This window comes from Buteo buteo, chromosome 4 (assembly GCF_964188355.1).
Source record: "Buteo buteo chromosome 4, bButBut1.hap1.1, whole genome shotgun sequence".
Classification (NCBI taxonomy): domain Eukaryota; kingdom Metazoa; phylum Chordata; class Aves; order Accipitriformes; family Accipitridae; genus Buteo; species Buteo buteo.
This window is the reverse complement of record NC_134174.1, coordinates 53,177,279-53,191,708: the sequence shown is the minus strand read 5'-3', so window position 1 is coordinate 53,191,708 and position 14,430 is coordinate 53,177,279. Positions and strand designations below refer to the sequence as shown.

The 14,430-nt window shown below is 37.3% G+C and overlaps 1 protein-coding gene across 1 annotated transcript in view; it reads left to right on the top strand.

The window, feature by feature from the left end:
• The window catches only part of LOC142030257 (adhesion G protein-coupled receptor A3-like), a 289,857-nt gene that overhangs the window by 151,474 nt on the left and 123,953 nt on the right, over window positions 1-14,430 (top strand). The window contains exons 11-12 of the mRNA XM_075026136.1: window positions 2,216-2,377; window positions 10,044-10,259. Of these exons, the coding sequence (XP_074882237.1) occupies window positions 2,216-2,377; window positions 10,044-10,259 (378 nt within the window). The remainder of the gene's footprint in view (window positions 1-2,215; window positions 2,378-10,043; window positions 10,260-14,430) is intronic.

The window sequence follows — 14,430 nt, the reverse complement described above, 5'->3', positions numbered from 1 at the left end:
AAGATCTTACTGCTTTCTGACAAAATAAAAATTTACCATCCAAAAGAAACAGTTGGATTTACCATAAAGCCTCTTTATTTTTCTAGCAGCTGATGCATTATCCATTAAAACTGAGCACCATGTCTAATCTTTTAACTGATTTCTTCCACCTTTCAAATAAGTTTCAGTTTCTAGTTTTTGGTATTGAAACATCTCCATCTCCACCACTCACCTCTACATCTCTTATTTCATAATCCCTTATTGTTTTCATAATTAAAGAACATTTTTCGTAATTCACGTCTGTTTCCTTCTTCTATTTTGAACTTTACACTTTTTCCTCTCTCTCAAGTCCACTAAGTGGGTTCCTCATTCATTGAGCTCTTTCCTAACACCCATTTCTTAACTCTCACTTGTAAGGTACAAAAATACATGTGAAGTTCAAGTGTCAGTAGTTTCACACATGAGGCTGCAGTCATGTAATTATAAATAGGATTGAACTTTATTTAATACAAGGCAACACATGAACTAAGGTATATCAGTTTGGAATTGACTAGCAGCTGAAGCTACAGTTATATAAAACCATTAGAAATTAATGAAAATACATACACAGAGGTTTTCTGTGATTTATCAAAATAATTTAAAAACCCAGTTTAGCTAAACTAGTACAGTTTCTGTACATCCTTTCTGGGGAGCGCCTCTCCTAGTCAGCATAGGATTATTCTTTTTTATACAAGTTAGTGGTACTTTGTCCCATCTGGTGGTTCACCTCTCAAACAAGAGAGCTTCAGCAGCTGCATTGGGGACATATTTGCAATATACTACAGGTTTTTGCCAAGAAGATGTACACGTATTAGCCCAAATTTTTGTATTTTTTTAATGCCATGCATTTACTTTTAATTAATGCATTTAATTATAATATAAATTATTTCCTTTTCTTATTTCTCTCCTTTTGTATATTTATAGACTATTTTCTGCCCTCAGTAAGTTACTGGTTAGCTGATTGGTGTGTGCTTTAATCATTTCTCATAAATCACTCCAGTCTCTTAATGTGTTTTATTATTATTCATTGTATCAATAATTCTGTCACACTGTCAAAAGCCATCTAGAGTTATCTAGTAATTATCGTCTCAAAAATAGATTAAATATTTCAGGAACAGTCACATAAAATCTCACATATAGTCTCATTATTTCTTTGTCCCTTGCAATGCATGTGAAATTTATTTATTTTTTATTGAAAATGCAGAACTAACTTCATAGCCTCAGTCATTCCTTAAACCTTTTTCACCATTGCTGAATTTCTTTTTTCCTTCCCACTGAATTATCTGTGTATTTGCCTTATTTTTCTGTTTCTATTAATTGACTTTTTAGCCTCTTGAACTTTTCTTTAGCTATATTTCTCCCAGCCATTTTTTCTCTTTTATATACCTTTCTATTCAATTTATTTGTGAAAACCTTGTATATCTTTGGCATATCTTTGCCTTCAAAAATAATGGTAATGTGGTAATGTTAATTTTGAAATGTCACTCAAATTAAGTTGTAGAATTTTAAAAATTAAATATTTTTATTTCAATTTGAAATAATCACCAAAAAGTACTGACAGTGATGTTTATTCTTTCTAAATGTAATATACTAATAAAAATTTGAAACACGCAGTCATATCTACCAAAACCTGCAAAATGTCATCTGGCAAAACAAAGATTTATCACTTTGGGTTAGCTACAAGAGTGAATTAAAACATCCAAAGCTATAAGCCCAGATTTTCTGTATAGCCAATGAGATGATATAGGTTTGCTAGAGCACCTGAGTTATATCTCAAATTTACCCTACTATGTCTGTAACAAAAATGCCTTTCAAATATATTTTCCCTCTTTTTTTTTTCTTTTTTTTTTTTTCTTTTCTCAAAGGTCCTTTAATTAAACATGAAGCAGTTCTTTAGAGGGGTATGGTTAATTTTAACCAGTTTAAGAAAAAGGGTGATTGTGGTGTATCTAGAAGATAAGCTTTAAAATTGTGAATAAAAAAGCTTTTCCTTGAAGTCAGTTGCACTTTTCTTTTCTTGGTCTTCATTTTTCAGTCCATTTAATTTTCTTAATAGAATCAAAACTGTTTTTGAATGTTGGTTACCAAGAGAGATACAGTGCCTGCTTTCACTTGTACTCTTGTGTATTCTTTTCCTATTTTTGTGAGTTTTCCAGACAATACCATTTTTGGGTTTTGGGTTTTTTTTCTCTTCCAGATTGGGGATGCTCTTATTGAAATTGCCAGCAATATAATGTTGGTTGATGACCATGTGTTGTGGATGGCTCAAAAGGAAGACAAAGCCTGCACCAGGATTGTACGATGTGTGGAACACATTGCAAGTCAAATGTTGACCAGCAATATTCAAGTTATATCAAAGGTATTTCATAAAATTACAAAGCTTTTTGTCAGAAGTTATTTTAAAAATGTCACTTTTCTTCACAAGTTTTACAACCAACTAGTATATAGAGAAGCGAGATTGTGTAAGCCAGATACACAGCATAGCCGATTTACGTAGATATACTTGGATATGTGATTGTTTTTTTCTTCTCCTGGATTCTGTTTCGAAGACCAAAATATTTTTTTGAGTACCACTGATGGTATTAAAAAGGGTTCTTTCTTAACTTTGATTTATTGTATTTATTCTTACAATAGACTCTTCACAACACTATCACTCTAGTGTTCTTACTATTCACTCATTCTTGTCTATCATATTCACTCTATCACTCTATCATATTCATTCTATTGTTCTTGCAACTACAGTATATGGGTTTATTTTGAAAGGTCAAAGTTGAGTGAGTGAAATTTTTAATAAGAGAAAAGACAACATGCTCCCTTGTTGCTTTAAGATTTTAATATGCCTTTCAGTGAGGTTTCTAGACAATACTTGCTTAAAGCATTTAGAAAATTATCCAAAAAAGTGTGTCTTGTCATAAGGATTACTAATTTATGTTTAGTTTTAGTTTTTTTAGAAGCAAACTGTAACTGTATGAAATAACTGTTCTTATTCCCTGGACTCGTCCTACATGAATTTGTCACTTACATACTGAGGGGTTGTTTGGACACTGAAAAACTGTCTTTTTGCCAGTTTCAACATCTAAATAGCAGAAGTGCATCTAAATCAGAAGCTTGAAACTTATCCTTTTAGAATTTGAGATAAATATTTTAAAGCCTTACAGCTCCTTGGATTGGTTTGCTTGCTTGCTTAATTTTAAACAACCTTTATTTTCTCAGTTGTCCAGAGCATTTACATGAACGCACTATTTAAAAGTGAGTTCAGTGTTAGTTTCAATTACAAGTATAAAAGTAAAAAAAAGTATATAAGGTATAAAGGTAAAAAAAAAATTAAAAAAGGAGGAATTATAGGTTGAGCTGAATTATAGGCTGAGCCAAATAGTATAATAGCCTTAGTTCCTTCACTGTATATTTTTAGAAAAGCAGTCTTTCAAACAAAGACAAAAACATATTGGACTGTTTTCTATAGGAAGTTTTTTATTTCATTCCCATTTACATAAAAGAAACAAATTTGCTGAAAATATTTATTTATTTATATTAAATACATAGAAACAATAGTGTGTCTTTTAGAAGTATTTTGCAATGTGACAGCTAGGAGGGCTCTGTTGCTTTATACCTAAACTTCTTCTAAATGTCAAGTGCCAAACGTCTTTTTTTTTCTTTTTTTTTTTCCTTGTCACTGCTTCAGGAAGCTGTTGACATTACTGTAAACAGTAATTCTGTGTACTCAAATGTAGATCTGTGTCACTAACCTTTTTGCCATGCTTTTTATCTTTTTGCTTCTTATAGTTTTCTGTAGGAGAATTAGTTTACTGTTGAGTGCAATTTGTAAATAAACAAAGCTGTGGAGTTTTTCTAGTGTCATCTCATGCAATACCAAACACTTCTGTTCCTTTGGGAGGCCAGCCAGCAAACTGTCTCACAGAAATTGCATCTGCTTTCTTTATTTTAAAGAACAGCAAATAAAAACCCCAAAGCTTAGGTAGCTGCTAGCTTATAATACAATTCCTGAAAAAAAGAAACTTCTATAAACTGTCAGTCATATAACATATGCACGACTGTTCCCTGCACATTGAAAACCTACTTGTGAGCCATGGCTGTTATCCCTACATCGTTTTTGGAAGACAAAAATGTTTTTCCAGTTCCATGAGGTTGTGGAATAGCTAATCTCAAGGTCAAAAAACCACCAGGATGGATACCTTTGTTTAGACCTTCTTAGGTCTCCCTTGCTGTCAAATGGCATACAAAACATGCTGCAGGAAGAATGGCCAGTAGCAACTTTCAAATACTAGATAATTTCTTTTATATACATACATATATATATATATAAAGATATATTTAATGTTTCATTTAGTAATCGTATCAGAGTAAACCAAAGAAGACGTTATTCTGCTGTATGGTATTTAAAATCTTAGAGAAGTCATATAGACAAAAGGTTCTTGTCAGGATGCCGCAAGGGCCCGGGCCTCCCCAGTCAGGGCCTGTCCCACTGCCCCCAGCCGGGGAGCAGGGCACACCGGGGGCAGTCAGGGGCAGCTCCAGCCCAGGGGCACGTCCTCAGTGGTGGTGATGAGGTCAGGTGGGGAATGTGAGGCTGCAGATTAGGGTGAGGGTCAGGCCCAGTGATGGCAACCAGGCCCACTCACAGCCCGGTGGTCACCAGGCCAGGTCACGGTGAGGAGGCTGACCCCACGACAGCGGTGGGCCTGGGGCAACAGCGCTGGTAGCCAAACTGCGACGCAGCCACCATGGAGTTCAGGTGAGGCCTTGGAGGAGCCTCAGCTTGACACTGGGCCAGAGGGGAGGGTATGGGAGCCCCCTCAGAGGACCTGGGAGCAGCCAGAGAGGCGGGGGGTGCCCTGGGCAGCTGAGAGCTCCCGGGGTGGATCTGTATGCCTCAGTACCCCCAAATTAATTTCCCTTCAGTATTGTTCTGAAGTGCTTCTTTGCACCTGCTTTTGTTTTGTTTCTGTGCATACATATCAGATGTGCAGTTTGAAAAGGAAGACTTCCTGCTGATGATAAAACTTATCTCAATGGTCTCGTCTCAGGCACGTGCAATAGTTTTAAAACCCACCCCTGAAGAGTTTTCATTTCATTCTCCAGCTGATGGGACTGTCAGAATATTTTAGGCTAATTGCAACATGGCTTTTTGTTTGTGCTCTTGGTCTTTGCAGCCTTTGGCGCTGCTCTCATCTTATCCAGGTAACAATCCCCTTTGGTCCTTCGGCTGAGTGGTGCCTTTATCTAAGGTTTAGGAAATGGACATGAAATTATCATTTTCTGTATCTGTACTGCTTAGAGACAAGATTAGCTTGTGGCTTTTCATAACATGTACCTGACTGTGGCTTGTTTCCATGGATAATTTTACTCTGAGTTCATCTGTATCCATTTTGTAGCTTATTTTACAGTCCTACATAATGAACGCTGGTTTACAGTGCATTTTACCCATCTGTTTCTATATGCTGAGAATGGCATGTTCACACTGTTTGAACATTGTCAGGCCTTTATAGGTATATTTTGGGAGTGGAAAAGCCCAAGTGTTTAAAGAATTTAATATTAAAAATTTAAAAAATAGGGCTCACTGTTGTGAAATCACTTGAATCCTCATTACAACATTATCTAGCAAACATTCACCATCACCTCACAAGTGTGAAACAGGGAACCAGTGTTATGCCCATTCTACGGTGGGAAACATGAAGCTGTAAATAATTAAATGGCTTTTCCCAAGCTTAAAGAAAACCTGTTGCCACACAGGAGTTTTAAGTGAGTCATGTAGCTCGATTCCTGTGCTACGGATAATAGTATTCTGCAAGCAGTAAATTTTGTAACTTCTTGAAAGGCTATCTACAGATGGTACAAAAAATTATCCAGGTAAACCTAGTTTCAGGTTTTAGGACTTTTCAATAAACAGCCACTGGATTTTTAATACAAACATTATTTGATTCTTAATGATCTTTGGCATTTTTATTCAAGTGTAGAAAAAAATCACCTTCAGGCAAGGACAGAAGAGGTGGAAATTCAGTCTAAAAAAGGGATGGTTTAGGAATTTAGAAACAACTGGAAAGAATCTTTACGCTACTTCCACTTTAAAAGTAGTATACATATTACTTTTATGTAAAAAGTATAAAAAATATACTGAGAGCTTCTGGACATTGTCTAATTTCAACAAAAAGTAAAATTAATGTCAATGACCAGCTGGAGTGCATGGAGCTCTGCCTGGGGATGGATGAGGAGCTGACTGAGAGCTTATGGGACAGGATTAAAGGGAGGGCAGAGACAGTTGACTTTATAGTAGGGGTCTGCTACAGGCCACCCAACCAGGAAGACCAAGTGGATGAAGGCCTCTGTAGACAGATAGGAGCAGCCACATGTTCACAAGCCCTGCTCCTCATGGAGGACTTCAACAACCCCAGTATCTGTTGGAGGGACAACACAGCAGGGCATAAGCAATCCAGAAGGTTCCTGGAATCTATTGATGATAACTTCCTTCTCCAAGTGATGGATGAGCCAATGAGGAGAGGTGCTATGCTGGACCTTGTTCTCACCAACAAGGAGGGGCTGGTGGGGAATGTGAAGCTCAAGGGCAGCCTTGGCTGCAGTGACCATGAAATGGTGGAGTTCAAGATCCTTAGGGCAGCAAGGAGGGTGCACAGCAAGCTTGCTACCCTGGACTTCAGGAGAGCAGACTTTGGCCTCTTCAGGAATCTGCTTGATGGAGTACCATGGGATAAAGCCCTGGAGGGAAGAGGGGCCCAAGGCAGCTGGTTAATATTCAAGGATCACCTCCGCCAAGCTCAGGAGCGATGCATCCCAATAAAGAGGAAGTCAGACAAAAACGCTGGGAAGCCTGCATGGATGAACAAGGAGCTCCTGGACAAACTCAAACACAAAAAGGAAGCCTGCAGAAGGTAGAAGCAAGGACAGGTAGACTCAGAGGAATGCAGAGAAATTGTCCAAGTAGCCAGGGATTGGGTTAGGAAAGCTAAAGCCCTGATAGAATTAAATGTGGCCTGGGACATCAAGGGCAACAAGAAAAGCTTCTATAGGTATGTCAGTGATAAAAGGTTAAGACTAGGGAAAATGTGGGCCCTCTCTGGAAGGAAATTGGACACCTGGTTACCTGGGACATGGAGAAGGCTGAGGTACTCAACAACTTTTTTGCCTCAGTCTTCACTGGCAAGTGCTCCAGCCACACTGCCCAAGTCGCAGAAGGCAAAGGCAAGGACTGGGAGAATGAAGAACTGCCCACTGTAGGAGAAGATCAGGTTTGAGACCATTTAAGGAACCTGAAGGTGCACGAGTCCATGGGACCTGATGAGATGCATCTGTGAGTCCTGAGGAAACTGGCGGAGGAAGTGGCTAAGCTACTATCCATCATATTTGACAAGTTGTGGGAATCCAGGGAAGTTCCCACTGACTGGAAAAGGGGAAGCATAGCCCCCATTTTTAAAAAGGGGAAAAAGAAAGACCTGGGCAATTACAGGCCAGTCAGTGTCACCTCTGTGCCTGGCAAGATCATAGAGCAGATCCTACTGGAAACTATGCTAAGGCATATGGAAAATAAGGAGGTGATGGGTGACAGCCAACGTGGCTTCACTAAGGGCAAATTGTGCCTGACAAATTTGGTGGCCTTCTACAACGGGGTTACAGTGTTGGTGGATAAGGGAAGAGCAATTGACGTCATCTACCTGGACTTGTGCAAAGCATTTGACAATGTCCCACACGACATTCTTGTCTCTAAATTGGAGAGACATGGATTTGACAGATGGACCACTCAGTGGATAAGGAATTGGCTGGATGGTCGCACTCGAAGAGTTGTGGTCAATGGCTTGATGTCCGAGTGGAGGGCAGTGACAAGTGGTGTTCCTCAGGGGTCAGTATTGGGACCGGTGCTGTTTAACATCTTTGTTGGCGACATGGACAGTGGGATTGAGTGCACCCTCAGCAAGTTTACCGGTGACACCGAGCTGTGTGGTGCGGTCAGCATGCTGGAGGAAAGGAATGCCATCCAGAGGGACCTTGACAGACTTGAGATGTGGGCCTTTGTGAACCTCAGGAAGTTCAACAAGGCCAAGGGCAAGGTCCTGCATGTAGGTCGGGGCAATCCCAAGCACAAATACAGGCTGGGCAATGAGTGGATTGAGAGCAGCCCTGCAGAGAAGGACTCGGGGGTGTTGGTTGACGAGAAGCTCAATGTAACCCGGCAATGTGTGTTTGCGGCCCAGAAAGCCAACCGTATCCTGGGCTGCATCAAGAGAAGCGTGACCAGCAGGTCAAGGGAGGTGATTCTGCCCCTCTACTTCGCTCTGGTGAGATCCCACCTGAATTACTGCATCCAGCTCTGGGGCCCCCAGCATAAGAAGGCCATGGACCTGCTGGAGCAAGTCCAGAGGAGGGCCATGAAGATGATCAGAGGGCTGGAGCCCCTCTCCTATGAGGACAGGCTGAGAGAGTTGGGGTTGTTCAGCCTGCAGAAGGCTCCCGGGAGACCTTATAGCAGCCTTCCAGTACCTAAAGGGGGCCTACAAGAAAGCCAGAGAGGGACTTTTTAGTAGGGCCTGTTGTGGAAGGACAAGGGGTAATGGCTTTAAACTGAAAGAGAGTAGATTTAGATTAGATGTAAGGAAGAAGTTCTTCAGTGTGAGGGTGGTGAGGCACTGGAACAGGTTGCCCAGAGAGGTTGTGGCTGCCCCATCCCTGGAAGTGTTCAAGGCCAGGTTGTGTGGGGCTTTGAGCAACCTGGTCTAGTGGAAGGTGTCCCTGCCCATGGCAGGGGGGTTGGAACTAGGTGATCTTTAAGGTCCTTTCCAACCCAAACCATTCTATGATTCTATCAATTGTTTAATGAGACTTTGGTACTTTCACTTTGGACATATGCAGGATCATCAGTGACTGAAGAAGGTGCATTTGAAAACCATTTCATAAGTTCAAAAGAGGACCATCAAGTCATGCACTGTGCCTCATGCTAAGATTTAATTTATTCTGGTACCATGATTTTTACACGATTAGGCTTCCCCACTACTACCCTTACTTTTTTATGCAAAACATTTTCTTTATATTCATTTATTAGTATGAATTAATGTTCTTTTCTTCATTGAAGTCATTTCTTGTCAGCAAGATGCCCCAAATTCTGAAGGATTCACACCAATTTTAACTAAGAAATGGATTTAAGGTACTTCTGTATTGCTAGCTTGCATAACAGAAGCAAAGTACAATAATATAAACCTGCCACATTTGTGCATTTAGCCTTCTGATAAACCTGATAGTTTGTGTCTTAGTTCAGGTACATTTACATTGGAATCAATGTGCAAAATACAGACACTCGCAGATCACTAAACAATCTATGCCTGGAAGCAGAAACCATGTAGTCCAATCAGTGTGATGCAAGTCTAAGCTAGTCAACCTGATTATGACATGAGCTATTTATCTCATGCACAGGACTGTGCTGAAATGTATATACTAGTTTAAGGATTGAGATGCATATCTGTGCATTGTGCTACAGTCTCCATCTAGACACATCACCTCACTAAAGGGTAGGCTGAAGACCTGTAATGTGGTATTGCATTGAACCATATAGTCATGTTCAATATTCTAATAGAACAAGATCGATCCACCAAATAGCTAAGAAGCTTTCTGTTTCAGGACTGAGGTACAAAGCACATCATTGTTCATTTTTTAAATAATTCCTATTACTGCTGTTGCTAGTTCAGTTTATAACTGTGTTACTTTAAATCAGGATTGATTGCACTGAAGCTGATAATGACACAATTACAAAACTGATAAAATAATAACTGATATAAACTGATACATTCCTAAAGAAGATTCAAGCAAACCCTCTATGCTGTTGTAGAATTATAGATCAGTTATTTAAATAAGTTACGTATTCTTTCTTACCTTATAAATATGTATGGAATTGTGTGCATGCACAAGCCTTTTTAAAGTATATACAGTAAATACACAATGCACATGTAATAATGTAATTATGCTTAATGTGTTAGCAACATATCTGCTTCTCAATGTTTTCACAGGTATCTCGTAATATTGCTCTGGAGGCCTTTATGATCAAGCCATCTAGTTTCACAGGAATGACTTGCACTGCCTTCCAGAAAATATCTGCAAATTCTGACAAGTCAGTGGTGCGTGATTTAGGAAGCTGGGAAGCAAATCACCATCCTGATCAACACTTGAATTTCAAGTGCAACACTGGCAATCTGAATGGTTCCTTGGTAAATTCTTCTACCAGGGTAAGTCAGTACAATCATAAATATAACTTACCTATTTCAGTGTGCTTTCAGTAGTACTTTTAAGCAGCATACTGACTTGGAAAATGTATATTTTATGTGTTGTTAGCATTGTGATTAATAATTTCAATGTGTAAGTGGCCTTAAACTGTATTGGGTGTAGCATATTTTGTTGTGCTAACGGATATTCTATTAATGTAATCAGGCGGAATTCAGGATGTGAATAGAAATGAGTAAATGTCTTGTTCTTGGGTCCAGTTCTGCAAACTTCTCTATGTGTAAGCAATCTCTTTAAAGTAATTTGGAAATATTTGTTTTAGTGAAGTGCTCTCAGGGGATTTTACGTTGCAAAAATGTATTTTTTTAGGGAAATTACTTTTACTTCCACTAAAAAATATTACATTCTCTATCTTCTAAACTTTAGACAGACTGAGAGTGTTATGCCTGAGTTTTTGAGTAGCAGCTGAAGAAAAACAATAATAAATAAGCCTTTTAATAGAATGCACTGTTATTATCAAATAATGAAGTGGAACAATTAAATTTTGATCTAGCAGGAAATAGAATTTTGCATTTGGCTGAGCATGTTATTAAATTTAAGTATTGCAGAGTTGAATTTTTGTTATCCTTCAGATGAATCTCAGTTTAATAGGCTTATTTCTTGAAATACTTACTATGATAAAATGATACTTTTCTGGACAATATTACTAGTTTATTGAACTTTGAAAGTATTTTGATTGAAGTTATTTTCTCTTTGGTGCATTTTAATCTTCGTATGGACTATGCAGTCAGTGATATGGTAGTTTGTGCTCTCGGGATCTTCTGGTAAGAAAGAGTCATCATAATAATGGAAGTTTAAATTAAATATTTTTCCTGCAATGGAGTTAATTCTGTGGACACTGGTAACATGTCTATTTATAAGAAAGAGAAAGTTGTCTCTGAAAAGAGAAGAGTTTGACATCCATAAGACAAAAACCGAATGTCGGAGATCTAAAAGATACAAGATTTCTGCAAGAAGCAGCCCTGGAACACTCTGCAATGTATGGAATAGTAGTATTGATATAGAAATATACATGGAATTACATGAATTGGAAAGTTTTATTTATCAGCTCTGCCAACATATTTTGTATTTCTTCAGAAACTGAGTACCAACATTTCTAGTAAATTAATCTCTTGAAAGTTTGATGGTCAAGCACTGGTGTGTCTCTCCTGTTATAAAGAGTTCTACCATAAATGCAAATTTCCTGTCTCTCCTATGAGCATGCATGTGTCAAATACGCAAAGTGAGAATATTTATTTGAAGCCCCTTTCTAAAATGTTGGCAGAATGTCACAATATAAAGATCTCAGTAAATCTTTCCTAATGTATTTTGAACCTAGCTGACTTTATACAGCATACAGAAGAGAAACTCTACTGACTCTCTCTCTCTGAAACTTTTAGACTGAGCACTCCTTAAATTCATTCTGAAATGAGTTGCATTTCTTCATTTTTTAATAGAATGATCTGTAGAATTGTAACTCATAACAGAAAATGGGATTCTTTATCATCATCTACTAGCAAAATTATTTCTATATTTGCTCAATGGAGACAAACAGCAAACCTACTTGATTGTGCTATGCAAAGTTCAGGAAAATAGAGAATTTGTGATGGAGGTGGGAGTTGCTTGGTTTGGTTACCAATGTTTGGTTACTATGTTTTAAAGTATTATTATTATGTCTGACTCTCTAGAACTTCATCTTAGATGCTGACATTATTCTTAGACTCTTTCTCTACTTAGCATAGGTTTAATCATAAAGAAGAAAAAAATCTAATTAAAATCACTAAGTACAAATGGTAATTATAAATTTAATTTACTAATAAAAATGTGAAAAGCTGTCCTTAAAAAGCTTATTAAAAGAGAATCTTTATACATTTTTGTGCTAAAAAGTGTAGCCCTCTTCAGATTTATAATATTGTAAATCATCTGCTCACTAAGCATGAACAATTGTTTATGCCATCTGTCTGTTACTAACAGACTTGCACTAATTGCACTAATAAATTAAAAAAGTGAATACTCATGAAGCAATTTAGGGGCAGTTTATGGGAGAAGACTTAAATAGATGATCACAAACTATCTTAATAATACAATCAAAACTTATGTAGTTTACCCACAGTGATATTTCCTGGCAATGGTAAAAAATTGATACAAATTTAGTCAGTGGTTATCTGTACATAATTTAACCTGATCTTGTTTTTATGGGATAGAGAGCCTCCAAAAGGGGAAGAAATATTAAAAACTTAAATAAATAAGTAAAAAAAAAAAATAGTTAAAAAAGAATAAACTTTGAAAATTAAATAATTTAAAAGGCACTGAAAGAGATCCACCATTTAGAGAAGTTCAGGAGATAACTGTTAAAATATACCTATATCCACTTACGGTTCAAATATGTGGTAGGTCTTGTATAGACTAACTTGCAGTGTTTCCAAATACCCTAAAGCAAAATATTATTGCAGTTGGATACACAAATTTTTATCTTTAAATCTAATTCAACACTGTAGCCAGTAACCAACCTGAAAGGTTGAAAAGAATCATTTATCACTATTGCAGATCAAAAGTTTCTTCTCATAGGATTTAGACCAAGATTCCTTCTCTTAGATGCCATTTCTGCTATCAGTAGGGAGCTTTTGCTGCCTGGCTGGACTCTACTGGGTGAAAAAAAATGTTTCAGATATGTCTTCCTAGTTTTTGATACAGTGGATTGTATTTTGACACAGTGGTTGTTTTCATCTCCATAGGCTTAAGGGCATCTTCCCAGCTGAGGCACAATTCTATCCCATGACCTGGCTGTGGTCTAAGTCATTGTGTGTCATGACAATGACACACCAACAAGGCTGCTGTAACATTTGAACTTAGACAATGTGAGAATAGCTTATGAAATTTTAGTGCCATTCAGTATGAATCCAGTGTTTGGTTCCCATTCTATATCAGACCTGAAGCATACTTTGAACCTAATCTCTGTTCCAGCCTAATCCTGTAAACTAACTCCAGTGTGCAAAGATAATCAGCTATACAGTTAACCCTTCCTCTGGCTCACTAAAATTACTTCAACATAAAATGAATCTTTAAACCTCCTTTACTATCATAATCAAGTGTGTAGTTTATAGGGGACTGTAGATTCAGTATTCATGCTTGGATTTTAACAAAGTATTTTATTAACATAATTTATAGTTTCAGCTTCACTGAAAACACTTGTCAAATAAAGTCTTTTCCTCTCTTTAATTTTCTGACACACGAATGAATTAGCAAGTTAAGTTTCAAAATTCCAGTAATCTATATTTTCACATGTAATCCCTGACTTCTGAAATTTGAATTCCTCATAATATTCTCCATGCATTCCATTTAACTTTTCAATTCTATTTATTTCTTATATGCTCTGAGCCAGACTGACCTTTTGTTTTGTCAGGTTGTATTACAGGTGATGGCTGTGTGATAAAATGTTTAAAGTTAAATTGGTACCATGATTGGTACTAGACATGCTAACCACCAAAAAAAAAAAAAAAAAATCCTAAAGTGCTTTGACAAAATCCTATGATAAGTTGCTTATACCACTTTGAGACATTATACAATTTTAGAAATATTCTTGTCTCAGATACTTACTGGAAAATATACAATCAGTATGTAAGAAAAGTCTTTTTCTTGCACAAAATAAATTTTGAATATCAGACCATACAAATAATGTATAAATAATAGTAAATTCATATGTAAAAGTTAACAAGAGTGCAGAAAAAAACAATGCAAAGTTTTTCACCAAGTGACAAGGCATTCGGGGTAGGATAAAGCACAGAATTAAAAACCCAAAGAGGAATTGTGAAGGGGAAAGTTTGAAGGTGCAGAAAATAGGTCTTATAATGAAAGTGCCTTTCCTACAATCTACTATATGTGAAATGTTCAGGATCTCTATGGATAATTAATTATATCCATTTGGAAGCTGCTTAGTAGAGTGTGCAATAATTAAGTTTCTCATTAATGCAAAAACTAATTCTTATATAAATAACAATTACAATTTACACTGGAAGTGTCAAAGCCAGAATATAAGATGTGCCGCTACCCAGCTGTAGGTTCCAAAGTGGTTTCTTACAGTACTTTTCAAAAACAATTAGTTTTGACTAAGATTTGAGCAATATCTTGTCCTCTTTC